This window comes from Nannospalax galili, unplaced genomic scaffold (genome assembly GCF_000622305.1).
Source record: "Nannospalax galili isolate Female #2095 unplaced genomic scaffold, S.galili_v1.0 scaffold300, whole genome shotgun sequence".
Lineage (NCBI taxonomy): Eukaryota > Metazoa > Chordata > Mammalia > Rodentia > Spalacidae > Nannospalax > Nannospalax galili.
The window spans coordinates 3,462,775-3,483,509 of record NW_008347322.1 but is presented as its reverse complement, the minus strand read 5'-3'; the positions used below and the strand labels follow the sequence as shown (position 1 = coordinate 3,483,509).

Genomic DNA, 20,735 nt, shown 5'->3' with positions numbered 1-20,735 from the left:
TGTGCTAATGCCTTCAGTTCTGGAAGATCCTGGCCATACCTTATGTTCTTGGTGCCTATCCAGCAGGGCTTCGGCTCCAGCCACATCATTGGCCAGTTCATCTGCGTTGATGAGGGCTTTCATCTCAGTTACCCAGCTAGTGAGGTCACGGAAGTCAGCGAGGAAGCGCTGAAGCCTTAGGAAAACCAAAGGTACATCACTTGCAGTGGCGGTGGAAGACAGAAAATGGCCTTCCTAGAGCTCTAAACTCTATGTTCTGAAAAATGCTCTGAACCTAAAGACAGCGGGAGAAGTCAGAAATGTAGGTTCTGTCTATACTATGAGGCCCCAATCTTGTCCCACATTTCTGCTGTCTGAGATGTAGCCTCCTTATGTTGTCCTAGCTGGTCACTGTCTCACATCTTTAACATCCTTGTTATTCCCAAGACCCAACTCGGTAAATAAAAGTGTTCTTTTCTAGCCGGGCATGGTGGTACACACCTTTAACCCCAGCACTTGGGAGGCAGAAGCAGGTGGATCTCTGTGAGTTCAAGGCCAGCCTGGTCCACACAGTGAGTTCTGGACAGCTGGAGCTACAGGGAGACCCTGTCTCAAAAAGACCAAAAAAAAAAGCGTTCTTTTCTTCTCCAATCCCTGCTTAATGGACTATTTCACACGATGCCGACTGCTTTAGGGTACTTCCATTGTGTCAGTCGTAGTGACGTAAGAAGGGATGGAGGAATTAACGAAGTTATAAATAATACACACAGACCACACTCTCTGTACAAGGATCCTGGCTGTTAAGCTCAGGAGGATGGCTGGTACCTGTATGAGTCATCAAGACGTGCATGTCTCTCTGCCGCCAGAGTTCGGATCTGTTCCCAGTTGGTTATCAGTTCCTCTCGCTTCACCTGGATCTGGTTAGCACTCAGCGGGTGGGACTGCTGTAGGCGGTCAGCCTCAGCACAAAGAGCTTTCACCTAGAAACACATTCTGTCAGAACCGTTCTCCTGACCCTTGCTAACTGACTTACACAATCAGTTGTTTTCAAACAGACCTTGTCCTCCAGAGCAGCAAGATCTCTCTCCAGACCCTCGTGCTTTCGAAGCAGAGCCTGAACACTTGCCAGGTCTCGGCCAAAGTCATCAGAAGCCATGAGCTGCTCCTTCTCCTTAATCCAACCAATGGTCTCATCTACATCCCTACAAGAAGAGGCACCAACCAATCCATTACACAGCTAACATCCAAGAAGCTGAGCTCTGCTCAGCTCTCATAGCTTATTAGCACATGCTGATGACTTTATGAAACCCACAGCAGGTGTGTAGTCCCCAAAGTCCTCTCTGGGTTGGTACCTGTTAAAACGCTGAACCTCTGCAGCCCCAAAGAGTTTCCCTTGTCGCTGAAGAGCCAGGCCCTTCAGCCGCTGCCAAGCTGCGTTCACCTCATCCTGCTTGGTTTTAATCAGCTCCTCTTCAGGGTGCTGCTCCTAAACAAAGAACAGAACAGACTGATTTGTCCACTACCTCTGGCTCCTCCAACAATTCATCCTGGGACTAGTTCCAAGTGCACAGGAAAGTCTTCACCACTGTAAAGAAACCCTGGTTTTCTGTGTGACATGAAGTGAGCTGCAACTAAAAGAGTACTTCTTTTTGAATAAACTTTTTCCTATTTCTTGGAGGAGAGTACTTAGCATATGCAGATATATATATCAGTATCAGTTGCTAACAAACATATTGGGTCCAAGTTAGTGCAGCACCCATCTACCTCAAGTGCTCAAAAACATAGCATTTCAAATGTCTATAAGGAAGTTAAGCACTGTTACCCAGATAAAATGATTCTCAGGACCCAAGAGTCTATTCCTAGATTTAGAAAAGAGACACCTTCCCCACCAATCACATATATATATTTTTTTGGTCTTTTTGAAACAGGATCTCCCCGTAGCCCAAGCTCTCCTGGAACTCAATATGTAGACCAGGCAGGCCTTGAACTCACAGAGATCCGCCTGCCTCTGCCTCCCAACTGCTGTGACTTCAGGTGTGCGCCACATTTTAATGGTTTGTCTTGATCAAATAGAACATGTGAAGAGGTCAGATAAAGCATTCTGGGCTTTGGCACCACTTGAGAAGGCAGGCACTTGGCCTGATTGCTCTTGCCCAGGATAACTTTGGAAGGCTCAAGACCTGAGGACGATACTGGCTCTCTGGAAGAATGAGGTATTACCGAGCAATGCTGGCTACTTTCTGAATCACTGACTAGAAAGTGGAATCACAATGCCAGGCATGGTGGCATACACCTTTAATACCAGCACTTGGGAAGCAGAGGCAGGAGGATCTCTGTGAGTTTGAGGCCAGCCTGGTCTACCTAGTGAGTTCTAGGCCAGCTGGGGCTACAGGGAGACACTGTCTCAAAAAGACCAAAAAAAAAAAAAAACCCTGGAAATACATTATCAGCCCTACAGAAGACCTGTAAGTTTAAAATTTGTAACCCCTCAAAAAGAATTTTCCCCAAAGCAAAAGCTGTTTCCCACTGCTCCATGTCTTCGGAGCACACTGAACTCTGGAGAACAGGAAGGTGAAAAGGTAGCTCACATAGGGAAGGATGCTCTGTGTTCCCTGCCTTTTCCCCTTTGGTTTTTTTTTTTCCCCACAGGGCCTGACTACATCATAGCTCAGGCTGGCCTTGTATCTGTCATCCCCATCTCAACCTCCCAGTGCCAGGATTACAGAGGGTGTGTCACCATACACAGCTGTCTTATAGTCCCTCTTAGGTTAATGGGTTCCACATAGCTGCCAGTGGAGAGCCCACTTATTACCAGGTTCCCCAAGGTTCCCCAGAGAGCCCAGGAAAGCTTCAATGAGAAAGGGAACAGTCATCAGCACTGGTGGATGCCTTGCCAATACTAGGCAAACGTTTGCTTCCGCACTCAGGTCTGAGGTCTGAGAAACTCCAGAGACTGAGCTTTAGCAGCCCAGTAAAAGCTTCACCCCACCCTGCCAAAAGTGGATTGAGGAAAAAGATCAGGTGAACTCTGTTCTTTCTGCCCAAGGCCACAAGGTAAAAAGCATGTTTCCAATTTAGAGGTAATCAGTGTGAAGCTTTACTTAAATCTAGAAAAAACTTACACAAACCTATTCATTAGAAATTAGGGATTGGGCCGGGTATGGTGGCGCACACCTTTAATCCCAGCACTCGGGAGGCAGAGGCAGGCGGATCTCTGTGAGTTCAAGGCCAGCCTGGTCTACATAGTGAGTTCCAGGACAGCCGGGGCTACAGGGAGACTCTGTCTCAAAAAAAAAAAAAAAAAAAAATTAGGGACCAGCCAAGCTTTCTTTTATAGAACATGCCAGCAGGCTTATACGATGCTGTGAGCAGCAAACAGCATTCTGGCCCTCACCTGGATGAGTTTCGCAGCAAACTGGTTCACTTCGTTAACTCTTTCTTCATGGGCAGCCAGATCAGTTTGAAACTCTTCAAATTTCTTCTGTAGAACCTCCACATGCTCCAGGTCCTGGCCCAGCTCCTCAGAAGTCACAATTGCTTCCTATTCAGGGACAGAAACATCCAGAGTCACTGATTACTAGCTGGTACCAAATGTTCCCATGAAGCAGATGCATTAGGGATGGGGCCATCTTAACCTCAATGGACAACTTTCTTTGCAGTTTCTCACTTCTGTCCTTTACAGTATATTCTGTCCCAGAGACCTCAGGTTTCAGGGTTCCAGAAAGAGGGTCCCTAGAGAGTAGATGAGACAGAGCAGTCCCACTCCTAGCCTTTTCCTAATGTAGGACTGCACCTGCAGTGATGCTACCTCTCAGCTGTGATCACAGGGGTCTGTGGTATTCCTAGGGGAAGGCTCAGCAAACACGCCCTCCTAAGAGCATACCTTATCATTAATCCAGTCCATTACATCCTCACACTCCCGCAGATACTGCACCAGCTTCTGTGCCTGCAGCAGCTTGATTCCTTTCTCTCGCATCTTCTCCAAAAGCAATTCCCACTGGCGGTGCAGTTCCATCAAACGTGTCTGGAGATTAAAAATCAGACTTCTAATAAACTGACTCTGTGGGATCTGGCTCTTCTGCAGTTTGGCTAAGTTACCACCAACCTCAGGGAGCTCCAAATGAAAATCTTTCAGAGAAAAAAACCCAACAACCCTCTAAGCAGAAAGGAAAAAGTGCACAAGCAGTGGTTCCGTCTTAGTGAGAAGTGATGGGTCTTCAGGGGCTGTCCTAGTTCACTTCATGGAGACTGCTGAACTGTAACTACTGTTTTATATCTAGTAATTATATACTATTATTTAAGATGAGATTCCTAGGCCAGATGACTACTAGGTTAGGGCTGACGACTTAACATGGAATTGCTGAATGTTGTATTCTGAATGAATGGAATTCAGGGGTAAAATCTAAAGTCCACTCCTCCATAAGTATTCACCTGTAATCCCAGCCCCAAATGGCTGCGGCAGGAGGACTGCTGAGAGTTCAAGGCAAGCTCAGACAACATAATGAGTATGAAGCCAGCCAGGAAGACATAGTAAGACTCATCTCAAAACACAGAGCCTGTGAAATGGGTCAGCAGGTAATGGCTCTTGACATGCAAGACCAATGACCCGAGTTCAGTCCCTAGAAACCACAGTAGGCGAGAACTTACTCCTAAAAGTTGAAGTTGTCCTCTGACTTCCAAACTCATTGTGGTATATCCTCCTCCTAGTCATACCATCCTCACAGACACACTAATAAATTCGATTTAAATTAGTGAGTATAGCATGAAAATCTTGGGAAAAGAAAAAAGGACTTTGGTAGATAAGGGTTTAGAGGGTTTGTACAGTAACACAGTTGTGGAACATGATACCTAATAGTAAGAGGATTTCAAACTTCACCCAAATAGCAGCCACAATGCAAAATGAATTCACTTCCCAGCATCGTTGGGTGCTCACAGCACAAGCCCAGTAAGGCCTTGAGAACTTCAGAACACTCAGAGCATTCCAGTTTGTGTGCAGTATTCTGGTACCTGATTCCACCTCTGGGCCTTGATGATGCCCACCCAAGATACTGGGAGTTCTGAGTAACACTGGCAGGCAAAGGAAAACCACACAGATAGGTTCGAGCAGTAATAGAAACAACATAAGTGGAGTCTGGGCTCCACCCATGTTGAAATGCTACTCTCAGAAAAAAAAAATCCTGTGAAAGCCAGGGGACAGTCAGTGTGGGTAGTGTCTCTTAGAAACAAGCAGGAATGTTTCACTGGCAAAGAGAAGGCTGTGGGGAAATGAGGGCTCCCACAGTTCACTTCTGCCTGTGCATGAAGACTGCACAACACCACCACTAAAAGAAAGTGAAAAGCACTGCACAGCAACCAACAGCAAGTCAATACTCCACCTACTCGGATATGGGACCCAATATGGGTGGCGGTGACTATGGGGCGCCATGCTGTCCGGTATGGTGTGAAAGTCTAAACCAGTGACAGACAGGTTATACAGGACACAGTCCAACTCCACCCACCTTCCTCCATGCTAACACTCCCTGCCAAACTAAGCTGCTGACTTGTGGGACAAATAAACTGCCTACGCAGGATCACCATGGGAACTGTGAGCCCCAGCATAGAATGATGGGAGTTCCCTGCTCAAGATCAGGACCAAAGAAGCTGGAAACCTCACCCCCAAGTCCACTGTCAACCTCACCAAGTTCATTTTCACACATTCAAGTACTGGTACAATTTTCCCATCCATAAGGTTAGAGCCTAGCTACGCAGGCTTCCTACAATCCAGGAGCATAAGTGGGGAGAGAGGCACAACACATAAACTCTGGGAGTGGCCAGGGCAGGAAAGAAAGCCTGGCTCTGACTGGGGAGTTCTCAACAGAGCCATGAGCTAGCAGGAGCTTTCACAGACACAACAAAGAAACATTAAGGGAAGAAGACAGGAATGAAATACAGGTTGGAAACAAATACTGTGACAAGTCCACTGAAATTCCATTGTTAGCTGTGGGACTTTGGGTAGGCTATTCGGAATTCTCTGAGCCTCAATTTCTACCCTTCCAGGATATGGAGAAAAGGGCATCTTGTAAGCTTACGATGAAGCCTGGAGATGAGCTACGTGTCTTACAGTACCTTAAGAGCTACTAAGAGCTATTCTACAAATGCTAGTTAACAGAATAGATGCAAAGAAACTCAGCCTTGGGCCCTCTCCCAAGATGAATCACCAAAGCCAAACACTGTTTATCACAGGCCCCATCTGCAGCCGCGTTACATTACAACAGGAGCAGCCCCATTTACTCTGCGAAAACTTCTAACAGGGAGTAAGACATATATGTGCCTGGTTTCATTTAGTATAGATCTGTATTAAAAAGCAAAGGGAAATGGACAAATATTTGCATTTAATTGCAGAGATGTTTTACACTGCCCAAATGCATTTAATATAATTAAAGTGGTTGATCATATACAACTGGCACTCACTTTTACTTCTTTTTTTCTTAATATTTTTAAAATTTTATGTATATGAGTGTTATGCCTGCATCTAGGTAAGTGCACCCATGTCATGCAATGAATACCCATGGAGGACAGAAGAGGCTGTTAGATCCCCTGGAACTGGAGTTATGGACAGTTGTTAACTGCCATGTGGGTGCTGGGATTTGAACCTGGGTCTTCTGCAAGAACAGTTAGTGTTCTTAACCGCTGAACCATCATCTCTCCAGCCCCTTCTTTTTTAAAAAAATATTTTATTTATTATTTTTATTTTATGTGTACACATGTATTACCTGCATGCAGGTAAGTGCACCCATGTCATGCAATGAATACCCATGGAGGACAGAAGAGGCTGTTAGATCCCCTGGAACTGGAGTTATGGACAGTTGTTAACTGCCATGTGGGTGCTGGGATTTGAACCTGGGTTTTCTGCAGGAACAATGTTTTTTTTTTTTTTTTTTTTTTTTTGAGACAGGGTCTTGGAACTTATTATATAGACCAGGCTGGCCTTGAACTCAGAGATCCGCCTGCCTCTGCCTCCCAAGTGCTGGGATTAAAGGCATGCGCCACCACACCCAGCAAGAACAATGCTCTTAACTGCTGAGCCATCTCTCCAGCCCCACTTTTACTTCTTAAAATCATTACTAATAATGGTTACTAGTCACTAATCATAAACTTAGAACTGACTGCAGGTCTTAGTGAGTGGGTGGGTAGGTGGGTAGGAAAGTCCACATCAGGAACACCCAGAGTGAGTAAGTCAGAGAACTGTGTGGAACACAATGACATAAACACCTAGTGTTGAAAAGCACCAGCCTGGATTGTAGGGAAGGAAACCTTCAAATGGTTACCAGGGAAGAGTAGAGGTGGTTTACCTTGAGTTGAGGCTGAAGGTCATAGCTTTTGTCTAAATGTTCAAGACTGTTTGGCATGGTGGCATGCACTATTAGTCCCAGCACTTGGGAAGCAGAGGCAGGCAGATGTCTGTGAGTTCAAGGCCAGCCTCGTCTACATACCAAGTTCCAGACTGGCTGGGGCTACAGAGACACCCTGTCTCAAAAAGACAAAAGGAAAAAAAAAAAAAGACTGCTTGACATGTAAAGGCCTGGGACAGGCTAAGCCCTCAACGGAATGTGGTTTTGGAAACAAAGAACCAAATAGAAGGCTGGGTGTGGAGGCACACACTGTAACCCCAGCATTAGGGAGGCAGAGGCAAGAGGATGAATCTGAGGCTGGCCTGTTCTAGTTTGACCTCAACATAAAGCACAGGAACAGCAGGTGTAATAAGGTGGCTTAAATGAGTACATCTCCCATGGGACATTCAATGTGGTTCACATGAGACATTCAATGTGGTTCATATGAGAAAACATGCTCCCCTAATACTATGGTACACTAAAACAAAGCAGAGAAAGACCAATTACCTCTCAACTCCAAACAAGCAAGACCAGAGTTTGAAGATGCCCATCTCCAAGTTAGAGCATGGTGCCACTGGCCTGCAGGTGGTACCAATCATTCCTAAGAGCTGGACCTTCACCAGCTTGCTGCTCAGACCACAGAAGCGCCTTTTGAGGACAAATCACCATAATCCAGACAAGAAGCTTTCCAATGGAAAACTTTCCTACATGTATCTGTGACTTCCTATTTATCTTTGTATTCAAATCCTCAAATTCACTAATAAACTTTCCTGTCCAGCTGCCCTCTGAAATAGAAAAGGTTAACTGACAAAACAATGACGATAACCATCTTTTTAAAGCTATGAATACATTCTAACTTATTCTACCACAAGAACAGCATTCCTACCATACACACAAACACTGGTCTACTGTCATTTAAACCAAATCACAAACCCGGGTTTTGGGCCACTTCTTTGAGACAACAGATTCACTAAAGCCTATCTTTTCTTAAGTGTCCATCCTCCTCCTCCTCCTCCAACTGAGACCTTCTGACCAGGCAGCTCTTACCCGGATGGTTTCAGATGCAAAATGTCCTTCTGAGATCATCAGGTTTCCAGTCTCATCCAGCTTGACAATGGCTCCTGAGTTCGCTTGCACTTCGGCTTCAAATGCTTGATGCTTCTGGAGCTTTCCCTGGTGGCAAAAACAAGTCAGCCACAAGTATCACATTATAGTACCTCTGGTCCCCACCCTAGAGTACTGCTGTCTTCAGTTCCCTTTCCTCTAGTTAGGGAGGGAACTACCCTTATTACCAAGACTGCATCCCTACCACCAGGCCCGTGAAGACCTCCAGCTTTGCAGAGAGCAGATACTACAGAACATCTCAAGTTTTAGTTATTGTCTGTAGGGTAATAATGGCCTTTATACAGATACCTAAGTCCTTCTAGAAACAGTACCATATTGATAGCTTTCCTAGCATGTAGTATTTACCCAATTAACCCACTTAAACATACACAATACTTTGTTCTACTTGTTTTAGAAGTCAGACTGGAATCCTGCTTACACTCCATTTCTTTTTTTGCTTTTGAGTTTTAAAAAAGATTTATTATTATTATTGTTTTGTTTTAGTTTTGAAACAGGGTTTTACCATGCAGTACTGGCTGACATGGAACTCACAGAGATCTGTCTGCCTCTGCCTCCCAAGTGCTGGGTTTTAAGGTGTGAACTTGGTTTGTCTCTATTTTTTCATTTTTTAGTCTTTTTGAAACAGGGTCTCCCTGTAGCCCCAGCTGGCCTGGAACTCACTATGTAGGCCAGGCTGGGCTTGAACTCCGAGATACGCCTGCCTCTGCCTCCCCAGTGCTGAGACAACAGGGCCGTGCCCAAAAGACTGGCCTCTTTTTTTTTTTAAAAAAAAAAAGAGGCCAGTCTTTTGGGCACGGCCCTGTTGTCTCAGCACTGGGGAGGCAGAGGCAGGCGTATCTCGGAGTTCAAGCCCAGCCTGGCCTACATAGTGAGTTCCAGGCCGGCTGGGGCTACAGGGAGACCCTGTCTCAAAAAGACCAAAAAAAAAAAAGTAATTACATTTATTTACTTTGTGTATGTGCTTGTGTGTACTATAGTGCATGTGTTTTCTCTCCTTCCACCACATGAATATCGGTCAGAACTGAGATTGTCAGGCTTGACAGCAAGTGCATTTACCTACTGAGTCATCTTGCTAGCCACATTCCACTTTAAAAAAAAAGATTTATTTTTAATTATGTGTATATGAGTGTGTCTGTGTAGGGGCATGTGCATGCACATTCTCACAGAAGAGGGTGTCAGACCCCGTGAACCTGGAGTTATAGGCAGTTGTGAACTACTTGATAAGGGTTCTGGGAACAGAACTCAGGACCTCTGCAAGAGTAGCAAGCATTCTTACACACTGAGCCCTCTCTCCAGCCGGAGGCTTTGCTTTTGATAAGACTTTCCAATGAGTCTTAAGAGACTTAAAAAAAAAAAATTATTTTATGTGAGTGTATTGCCTGTACATATATAAGTGCACCCATGTCTTGCAGTATCCAAGGAGGACAGGAGAGGGTGTCGAATCCCCTGTAATTGGAGGTATGGATGATTGTTAGCAGCAGCCACTGGGATTCAAACCCGGGTCTTCTGCAAGAATAACCAGTGATCTTAACTACTGAGCCATCTCTCCAGGCCCCAAAAGAGACTTTTTAAAAAATACATACTTATTATTTTTATTTTATGTATATGAGTATATTGCCTGCATGTATGTAAGTGCACCCATGTCGTGCAATGCTCATGGAGGTCAGAGAGGGTGTCAGATCCCCTGGAACTTGAGTTTTGGACAGCTGTTAGCTACCATATGGGTGCTGGGAACCAAACCCAGGTCCTCTGCAAGAGCAGTCAGTGCTCTTAACTGCTGAGCCATCTCTCCAACCCCAAAAGAGACTCTTAAAGGGACTAGTAACGATACTATTTTTGCTACCAACAATATAGTACCATGTCTTTCTCAAAAACATAGTCTAAAATAACAACCAAAACCTTTTGTGGAGATGTTCTCTCAGTGGCTTCCAGGCAGTAGTTCAAAAATCATCAGTTTAAAGCATGCAGACGGGGCTGGAGAGATGGCTCAGCAGTTAAAGAACACTGAATGTTCTTGCAGAAGACCTAGGCTCGAATCCCAGCACCCACATGGCAGCTAACTGTCCGTTAACTCCAGTTCCAGGTGATCAGACAGCCTCTTCTGTCCTCTGTGGGCACTGCACAGCAGGGGTGCACTTAGCAACATGCAGATAATACACTCACACAACATAAAATAAAAATAAAAAAAAAATTTAAAGCACGCAGAAAAAAAACATAATGCCTGTAAGGCCTACTCCCATGCTCACAATACTCTAGGGTGTTTTCAGAGCTTACAGGTGGTCTTCCTTGTAAGCCTCATCTACAATCTTCCTGCTGCCCAATCTGTCTGATATTTGGTCCCCTGATCTTTGGCAGGAATCCTGGGGAGATCTGACATACCTGCAAGTTGGTTGGGTCTTTGTAGTTCTCATCAGATGCAATCTGAAGTTTTTCCTGAATCCACTTCTCCAGCTCCTCAGCATCTCTCTGGAAAAACTGAAATCGATAGGAATCTTCCAGCTTCTGCCGCCGAAGGGTAGAGAGCTCCTTGAAGCGGTGGTATCGATCCAGGACCTGCTGCCTTCTCTCCTGGATATCCTCTGCTGTTTCCAGCACTTTGACCCCACTTGGGTCCATTTTCTGAAAAGACAGAATGCCCTGAAATAAGACCTTCAAGACAAGATACTCAATGGAATTAGACTCTCTGTTTGATGGGTTTCTCATCCTTTCTTTTCAAAGGAGCTGAGAAACAATCCTTCCAGGACCTATTCACCTCCACAGCACCACCTACTTGGGCCCCTCAGGACACCCAGCCAACACAGCAACAAAACCAAAGTAAAGATAAAGTGGAAGAATGCGTTTGTACTATTTCTACAAGGGCTTTAAGATTCGAAGGAAATGCCAAGGTCGGTATTCAGAGTATTGATAAATTCATAAAAAAAAAATCCTTTAATCTGGGGCTAGAGAGCTGGGTCAAGTGGTTAAGAGCACTGGTCGAGCTTGCAGAGGACCCAGGTTTGGTTCCTAACACCCAGGTGGTGGCTAACAACTGTTTACAACACCAGATCCAAGGGATCTGATGCCCTCTTGGACCTCTATAGGCACTGTACACACATGGTCCACTTACAGACATACATGTAAAACACTCATACGCATAAATTTTTTTAAAAAAAATCCTTTAATCTCATCTTACATTTTGTGGAGATTAGGATCTTTTTCTTTAAAAAAAAAAAAAAAAAAAAAAAAAAAAGGACAAGATTTCCCAAACCAGGCATGGTTGCACAGGCCTTTAATCCTAGCACCTGGGAGGCAGAGGCAGACAGATCTCCGTGTGATCAAGGCCAACATGGTCTACATAGTGAGTTCCAGGCTAGCTGGGGCTATAGGGAGATCCTGTGTCAAAACAAACCCCCACAAAGCCTTACGTGGCCTAGGCTGGCCACAAACTTGCTGTGTTGATGTGACTGACCTTGAACTTCTTATCCTCCTCTCTCTACCTCCTGCATGTTAGGTTTACTGGCATGTGGCACCAACACTAGGTTTTATGCTGTGCTAGGATCAAACCCAGGGCCTCACATATTCTAGGCAAGCAGTTTACTGAGATGCATCCCTACCCTCAATTACTCATTAAAAAAAAAAAAATACTCATTTGTATGTATGTGTGTGTATAACAATTTATGTGTGGAGGACAGAGGATAACTTGCAGTAATCAGTTCTCTCCTTCCAAAGTGGGTCCTAGACATCAAACTCAGGTCATCAGGCTTGTGGGCAAGCCATCTGGCCCCAATTCACGCTTATTTAAACCAGCTTTCCCCTGTCTTTCCAGATCTCAGCTTCTTGGCCAATGAAAGGACTAATCATGTCCTTGGGAGGCAGAGGCAGGAGGATCTCTGTGAGAGGCCAGCCTGGTCTACCTAGTAAGTTCCTGGGGCTATAGGGAGACCCCACCAAAAAAAAGAGTGAAACTGATCTCTTGACACCAACACCAACAGAATTTATGTAGACCAAGCTTAACTCAGACCCCATGAATGCAAGGCAAGGAAGCACTCTACCACTGAGTTGCCCTTCCTCTACGCCCCCCTTTTAACTTATGTGTATGAATGCATTGCCTATATGTATGTAGAGTACCATGTTCAGGAAATGCCTGTGGAGACCAGACGAGGGTGTCAGATGCCCTGGAACTAGAGTTACAGATGATTAGCTACCATGTGGGTGCTGGGAATTGAACCCAAGTCCTCTACGAGATCTTAACTGCTGAGCCATGGCTCCAGCCTGCTCCCCTACCCTCTTTTTGAGAGTAGATCTTGTGACATTTTCCACAAGTCGTGAACCTAAGATCCTTCTGCCTCAGTGTCTCAGTAGATGGGATAACAACCCTGAGCTACCAGGCCTTTACTTCTACCTATGGTTTCAAAGCGCAGGAGGCTGTGTAGGTTCCAGGATCAGTTTCTTTTAACTGTAAATGAAGAGTGGGGCTGCCTACTGGGGCTTCCGGGAGCACATAATCTGCCTAAACTTTTTTTTTTTTTTTTGCTTCTTTTATTTTTATTTTACGTGTATGAGTGTTTTGCCTGCATGTAAGTGCACCCATGTCATTCAATGTCCTCGGAGGTCAGGAGATGGAGCTGGATTCCCCTGGAACAAGAATTATTAGCAGCCATGTGGGTACTGGGAATGGAACTCAGGTCCTCTGCAAGAGCAGCCAGTGTTCTTAACCACTGAGCCATGTCTCCAGCCCCTGCCTAACTTTGTACACTTAGTCTTCTGAGCTATTTTGCCAAAAGAAAAAAATTAGGATTTAAAAAATTTTAATTATGATTATATGTGTGTTTCTGTGTGTGGCTATGTTCACTTAAGTGCAGGTGCCCTTAGAGGCCAGAGGTGCTGGCTCCCCCGGAGCTGGAGTTACAAGCAGTTGTATGACTGCTGGGGACTGGAACCTGGGTCTTCTGGAAGAGAAACAAGAAGTGCTGTCAACCACTGAACCATCTCTTCAGCCCCAATTTTGCCAAATTTTAATATCAAAGAGAACGACCTATTTATGTGGTCATTTAACATGGTTCTCAAAGTCTTTAAACATAGAAATATGCTACTTGGATCTTATCTAGAACAAACCAGGCTGGAAGCAGCACAATGATAGTGCCTGCCTGTGTGCATGCACAAAGCTCTACCTCAGTGTCATCAAGAGATAAAGAAACCATTTTATCGTCTAACCAATTAAGGACTACTGAAAAGCTTCTAAATTCATCAGCAACATATGACGTGGTCAGGCCACCTTTATTGTGCCTGTTTCCCACAGTAGCTGAGAATGGCAGGTGATTTTTTTTTTTTTTTGGTCTTTTGGGTCTCCCTGTAGCCCCAGCTGGCCTGGAATTCACTATGTAGACCAAGCTGGCCTTGAACTCACAGAGATCCCTCTGCCTCCGAGTGCTGGGATTAAAGATGTGCCATCTTCTGGCAGCAGGTGATCTTTCTAATCTTGAAGTTAGTCTCCTGCCAGGTGTGGTAGCACACGTCCATAAAACAATTGAGTCCTCATCACACCACCAGATTTAGCTCAGGAGGCTGAGGAGAGGACGGAGGCCAGTCTGGGACAGGTAGTAAGAGCCTGTCACAAAACAAACTGGTAAGATGACTCAGTGGGTAAAGGTGCTTGTTGTGCAAGCTTGTCATCTTGAGTTTGGTCCCTGGAACCCACATACAGGTGGAAGGAGAGAACCAATTCCACAGTTGTCCTCTAACCTTTAGATGCCCCAATCTATCACATACTCACACAGTAATAAAAAATAAAAATGAAAGCAAACAAGAAATTACAGTCCATGCCAGGAATGGTGGTTCATAATGGAAATCCAAGCAGCTGGGAGGCAAGGCAGGAGGACTGCTAGGAGTTTGAGGCCAGTCTGGCTTATATATTAAAAAAATATATATATGCTGGGCATGGTGGCTCATGCCTTTAATCCCAGCACTCAGGAGGCAGAGGCAGGCGTATCTCTGTGAGTTCAAGACCAGCCTGGTCTACATAGTAAGTTCCAGGACAGCTGGGGCTACAGGGAGACCCTGTCTCAAAAAGACCACCCCCCAAAAAACATACATACATACATACATATATATATATTTTAACTTTTTTTGCTTTAAGTATTTGTTATTTTTATGTGTATGAGTGTATTGCCCGCATGTATGTAAGTGCACCTGTGTTGTGCAATGCCCTTGGAGGTCGAAAGTCAGAAGAGGGTGTCGGATCCCCTGGAACTGGAACTACAGATGTTGTTAGTTGCCATGTGGGTACTAGGTCCCCTGCAAGAGCAGTCAGTGCTCTTAACTGCTGAGCCATATATTCAGCCCCTGATTTATTTTTATTTTATGTGTATGAGTGTATTGCCTGCATAAATGCAAATACATCCTTTTTTTTTTGGTCTTTCTGAGACAAGGTCTCCCTGTAGCCCCCACTGGCCTGGAACTATGTAGACCAGGCTGGCCTTGAACTCAGAGAGATCCACCTGCCTCTGCCTCCCGAGTGCTAGGATGAAAGGCATGTGCCACCACACCCGGCTCCTTTGTAGTATTTTTAAAACCCTGTTTGTGCTGACTCTCTGTGTATAGGAAAAAGCCCCTTTCTCACTTTTTAAATTGTAAGGAAGGCAATTAAAAAAAAAATTATTTTATGGCCAGGTGTGGTGGCACCTGGGATACAGAGGCACATAGATCTCTGTGAGATTTAAGGCCAACCTGATCTACATAGTGAGTTCAGGCCAGACCCAGAAATGGACTCAAGTACTCTGCAAGAGCAGCCAGTGCTCTTAACCACTGAGCTGTCTCTCTAATCTCCAGAAGTTAATCTTTAAAAAAAAAGAAGTTTTTAGCCAGGCGTGATGGTTCACATCTTTAACTCCAGCCCTCAGGGAGAGACAGGTGAGGTAAATCTCCAAGTTTTAGGCCACCATGGTCTACATAGCGAATTCCAGGCTAGCTAGGGCTATACTGTGAGACCCTGCCTCAAAAAAAAAAAAGTATGACTAAATGCTCCAGTAAATATAGTTCACTTGCAGGGAGTGGGAGGGGCTTTCTTTCTTGGTATTATAAAACTGGAATTCTACTCAGGTAAGTATTAGATTCATGACAAGAATGACAAATAATGTGCTAACTAAAGCTACACAACTAGTCTGACCTGGTGCCTTTCATCCCAGCACTCAGGAGGCAGTACCTCTGTGAGATGCAGGTCAGCTGGTATGGTCTGCATAGCAAGTTCCAGGCCAGCTGTGGCTACACAGTGAGATCAGACAAAAACAAGCTACACAACTAGGTATCACCCTAGTCAGTCTGGATTACCAATCCTGGACAGGTTTTCCAGCATGTCCTCGGAGTAAACAGCTGCTCTCTTCACTAGCACAGAGCTGAACCCAGACAAACAGCTCAGGAAAGCACAGCTCTGTACCCTCCATAGGAAGCTGTGACTGAAAACAACTATCTCTGTCCATTCTCTCCTCCATCTGCCCTATCTTCTATCTTAAAATGAACTTCAAAAGTCCTTAAAACTAGCCAGCTGTGGTGGCACATGCCTGTGATCTCAACTAAGAGCGATTTGAGACCTCTCAGGGAGAGGTAGAGGCCAGCTTGGCTACAAAGTGAGACCCTATCTCAAAAACCAAAGAATGATCTATTTATGTGCTGCCCTTGTTCTCATCGCACAGGAAACGGTAACAGTGGAAGACCAGCAGAAATGATCTGCCTAATTTGCTTGCTTACAACATTTTCTTATAAGTTGTCCAGGGAAGGCGTAGGTCCACCTAGAATGCTCTGCTGCATGAGTCCAGTAAGATGTCTAATCTTCACATTTGACTCATATGGTGCTGGTCCTGTCTCCTATTACAGGATCCCTTGGGTGCTAGGGAAATTTCTAGGAAATCACATTAGGAGCCAACCTCATGGCTCAGGACTCTAATCCCAGCTACGTGGGAGGGTAAGGTAGAAGATCTCAGAGTGAGTTCAAGGCTAATCTGACAACTTGAGTTCCTGTCCCAAAATTATGGGGGTTGAGGGGAAGGCTTGGAAGTAGCGTCTGAGGGGTAGAATGCTTGTCTAGTATGTCTAACACCCCAGCTTCAATCTCCAGTACTGGGGGTAAAAAAAATCACATTATTGACAAAATAAAGTCTCCATCCATGGGCCCAGCCCCTACCAATCCAGGGAGACCGTCCAGAGAAGACCCGAAGAAGCTGACCAACCTAAAAGGCTCTTTGTCACCCCAGTGAAGTAGAACGAGTCAATTCTATACCAAGTGCTTTGGTCAGGCAATAATGGACTTTTCTTTCCTGTAGTAGATCAGCTGATGTAAGGAGGTGGGAGCTCTGCCAAGGACAACTGACTGTCTCTGAGGAGCAGGACACTGGGAAGTCACCACCACACTCCCATTGCACATTTTTCCTTTGCATGATCACAGGAGATTATGGGTTAATGAGCAATTCCCCCCTCTTATCCTGACAGGGAGCTATTAGGCTGCAAGACTGCTCCTTTCTTTTCACTCCTAAAACGATCCTTTCCAGACTATGTGAAAACAGGAAAGTTCACAAATACAACCAAAGATGCACAACCTCTAACCCAAAATTATGTCAGCATTACTGGAATTTCTGGGACCTCTCTGTATGTACCACATTCTTTCCATGACTGAGGCTGCATTCTGTAAGAACCCCACCCCCGCCCTGGCAATATGCAGCGGTCTGATAAGGCATACTCCACAAAGAATGTTCCAGGTTGTTCCCAGCTCTCTGAGATTAACACTTTAAATCTCTAGGAAGGAAAAATCTGGGAAATGTGCCATTAAAAAACAATCTCCAAACTTACCAGCCTATCTGTCCTTGCACTAACTGCCTAAAAACCACAACGGAGGGCCTGCCCAGGAGTCGGCTGGCACATATCTCAAAGTAGCCAATCAACTCTGATTTTGGCAATCAAGCCTACATGCACAGAGCGTGAAGAAGAAGCAAAGTGTTAAGTGCATTCTCTGTGCATGTAAGGACAGTGTCCCACTTAAGGTAACCAAAAGGGAAGTTCATAGTTTGGCATGTATTAGAGAAGACAGAAGCTGCAATACAGCAGTCAGAACATTAGCTGCATCATTCAGCAAGTGATACGAACTGATCTCAGGGGATAAAACAATAATCACAACTATGTCCTCTATTGTAATACACAAAAAGGACTTGTTAGCGTCCTTGCAATTCTGTCAGACCCAGCTGATTTTAGAGATAGGAAGTTTAACTAGAAACTTCTAGCTAAATCCAAAGATACAGTAAGCCTAAGAATGACTCTTCAAATAGAACACAAACTTGTTCACATTACCAACTGAACTGGATTCCTAAAGAGAGACCAGGAAGGAGTGTTTCTGCCTGCCAAATACTATCGAACAGCTGTTTCAGACTGTTCTTGGTACTTGGGGAATCTTAAAATGCCTTAACCAGAGCTGGGCGTGGTAGCACATACCTTTGATCCCAGCACTTGGGAGGCGGAGGCAGAGGCAGGCGGATCTCTGAGAGTTCAAGGCCAGCTTGGTCTACATAGTGAGTTCCAGGACAGCTGGGGCTACAGGGAGACCCTGTCTCAAAAAGACAAAAATAAATAAATAAATAATAAATTTTTAAAAAAGCCTTAACCTATAGTAGTTACGTGATGTTAGACTCTATCGACAGTGGCAACAGGGAGAGGCAGTGGGTAGGAATCACTGTGTTATGCAACATTTTCAAACCAAAGGTCAAACAAACAAATGCTTTGGACTCTGTAAACCTGGCACCTTACACACACCTTACAACAGGGTGGAAGAATCTGGCCATCCATTTCTCTATGGCTCCATCAAAGAGAAAGAAACAAAGTGAAGATGAAAGGCACCCTTTGCTTTTGCTTGTTTTTACGCACTGCGGTGGCCGTTCTTGCAGCACATCCAGGGTGCTGGAGGTCAGAAGCACTTGGCCTTTTAGGTAGGATACCAGTCATACTATTTTGCAAGAAAGATTCTCAGGGACTCACGAAACAGTGATAAGTTGGCTCTACAGAAAAATTCATAGACATCACCCAAGGCAAAAGGTCACAGAAAGCACTCATCAGTTTGGGTGTGTTGCTTAGACAAAGCCCAAATGTGACAACTGACAGTACTTTTTTCTGTGGCTTCTGAGGCCAGCCTATCAAGTTTTAGATTTGCAAAGCAAGAGAACCATATCCATAGCTGTGGGATAGCTTCCCTGAGAACAAACCGAGAACTGGTTAGCACCCATAAAACTGTAGATACCAGTTGATTCTCAGCTCAAACAAACCAACTCAAAACCAGCTGAGGGGAAGATTTTAGTGGCACATCTGACGGTGAGCAGAGATGTAAATAAGATGTAAAGGAGTGAGACCAGCATGATCAATGTAAACAGTCAATATTCTGGCTTAAACTGTATTCCAGTCAGGCTGTGGCTCTGCATGTTAGCTTTCAAACTGATTAATTCATCTCCACTTGTTAGAGCAACTCTGCAGAGGTGAGCAGGGACTTAGCGTCCAGAAAGCACATGGTTCACACTGCATTGCATCCAAACCCAGAAATGCAGCGTAATGCTGAGAACTCACTTCTGAACTCTGCCCATATGCGGTCTTGCGGCTACTTACCTTTCAACCTGCAAAATTCAGATGAAAATATTTAAGTACAATATATTACTAGTAAGATTCAAGACAGGAAAAGGTCAGAGTATAGTCCATTTTTATAAACTTTAATTACCTGATCTAACTTACAAAAGGGCCTGCCTTGGATTTATCACCTATCATCACTGGAAAAGTCTGAAATTTTTATTTCTTATTTTAGGATATTAAAATAATAACTTGAAGCAATTTTCCCCTTTCTTGTAAAAGGCTCAATTTTAACAAACACTCGAGAATTGGGTTTTTTTTTTTTAGGTCTTTTTGAGACAGGGTCTCCCTGTAGCCCCAGCTGTCCTGGAACTCACTATGTAGACCAGGCACAGAGATTCGCCTGCCTCGCCTCCCGAATGCTGGGATTAAAGGCATGCGCCACCGCATCCGGCCCTTGATACTTGTTTTTAAATAAGAAAACGTAAGCTTCATTTCATTACAAGGACTGTGGCAGAAAAAATAAATCAATAGGAGAGGAGACAAACCCAAGTTTATAGTGTCGAATTTAAAAAGACTATTTATTCCATAAATAATAAGTTTCCAGGTAATTTTTCCAAATATCTTAGTCCCTTGGTTCTTAAGAACCAAGTAGCCCTTACTTAAATATCAGCAAACACTACATGCAAACATCGGGTGGGGAGAAGAAATTAATACATTCATGCCTTAAAGAGAGCAAGGGAGGAAGACAGGGGCTTTTGGAATTTTAGAGTAAACATACTAAGACTTCTGATCATGTAGCCAGAAATCCCAAACAGGTTGTCATCAACCTTTCTACTTAACAGAAAGGTCATGCAGACAGGGTTTCCCCCTCTTTGGATCATTCAACCTCTTAAGACACAAACGTGTCTTCACTGCAAGCCAGGCAAACCCAAAACGCAACATTTTCTGCATGCTGGTCAAATACCTGGACTGTGCGCTTACGAAACGATGACAACATGATGGCGGAATGTGGAGTCTGAAGAGGGAAGGGAAGAGCAAAATAACAAACTTCTAAGGGCAAGTGGGCCAGAATCACCTAAAAGTGAAGAGAACAGTTCTGGGGAAACACATGAACACAGGTTAAAATCCAATCTCAGGTCTTCCAGGGCCTTCTGTTTAAGATCATAGTGTCCCCATCCCACCAGAAATCCAAAACATAGGAGAAGCAAGCTTCCAAAGTCTTAGTAGTTACCATTACTGAGGTGTGGTTGGCCAAGTCTCCTTTCTGGGATCTTAGTTTCCCCAAGTGTCCAACTTTAATGCTGACTGTACTTTAAAGAAACAAGTATGTCCTCCCATCCACATAGTAGGGAAAGGAAAGGAAAGAAAATGTACTCCCAATTCCCATGATAAACTGGAAAGCTCAGGAGTAGGTGATTCCTAAACTTCTGTGAATTCAGTAAAAGGTTCCACGAAATCCTAATAAAGAACTCAAGCTACAAAGAAAGACTTGAACGTAGGTCTAGAATGCTGGTCATACTTCTTTACAAAATACTGTTTCCTGTTCAAAACTAGAAGAGGCATGTGCAAAAGAGACAGAAGACTTGATGGTTCACTGCACAGCTGTTCCCGTCAACTGGCTCTAAGTGGTCAGCTGTGGGGTTCTCTGCATTCCTGGAGTCGGCATTTGCCATGAGAGAGGGTGTTCTC

The 20,735-nt window shown here is 44.6% G+C and overlaps 1 protein-coding gene across 5 annotated transcripts in view; it reads right to left on the bottom strand.

Annotated features, from left to right (window-relative positions):
* Sptan1 (spectrin alpha, non-erythrocytic 1) overlaps positions 1-20,735 on the bottom strand; it is a 68,346-nt gene that overhangs the window by 45,311 nt on the left and 2,300 nt on the right. For all 5 annotated transcript variants that reach the window (XM_008843992.3, XM_017800827.2, XM_008843994.2 and 2 more), the window contains 8 exons: positions 10,854-11,093; positions 8,397-8,522; positions 3,863-4,003; positions 3,374-3,520; positions 1,332-1,465; positions 1,037-1,181; positions 805-959; positions 40-175 (listed from right to left, as the gene is read on the bottom strand). In XM_008843992.3, coding sequence (XP_008842214.1) covers positions 40-175; positions 805-959; positions 1,037-1,181; positions 1,332-1,465; positions 3,374-3,520; positions 3,863-4,003; positions 8,397-8,522; positions 10,854-11,090 — 1,221 coding nt within the window. In that variant the 5' untranslated portion in view covers positions 11,091-11,093. Of the gene's footprint in view, positions 1-39; positions 176-804; positions 960-1,036; positions 1,182-1,331; positions 1,466-3,373; positions 3,521-3,862; positions 4,004-8,396; positions 8,523-10,853; positions 11,094-20,735 lie in introns of those variants that run through there.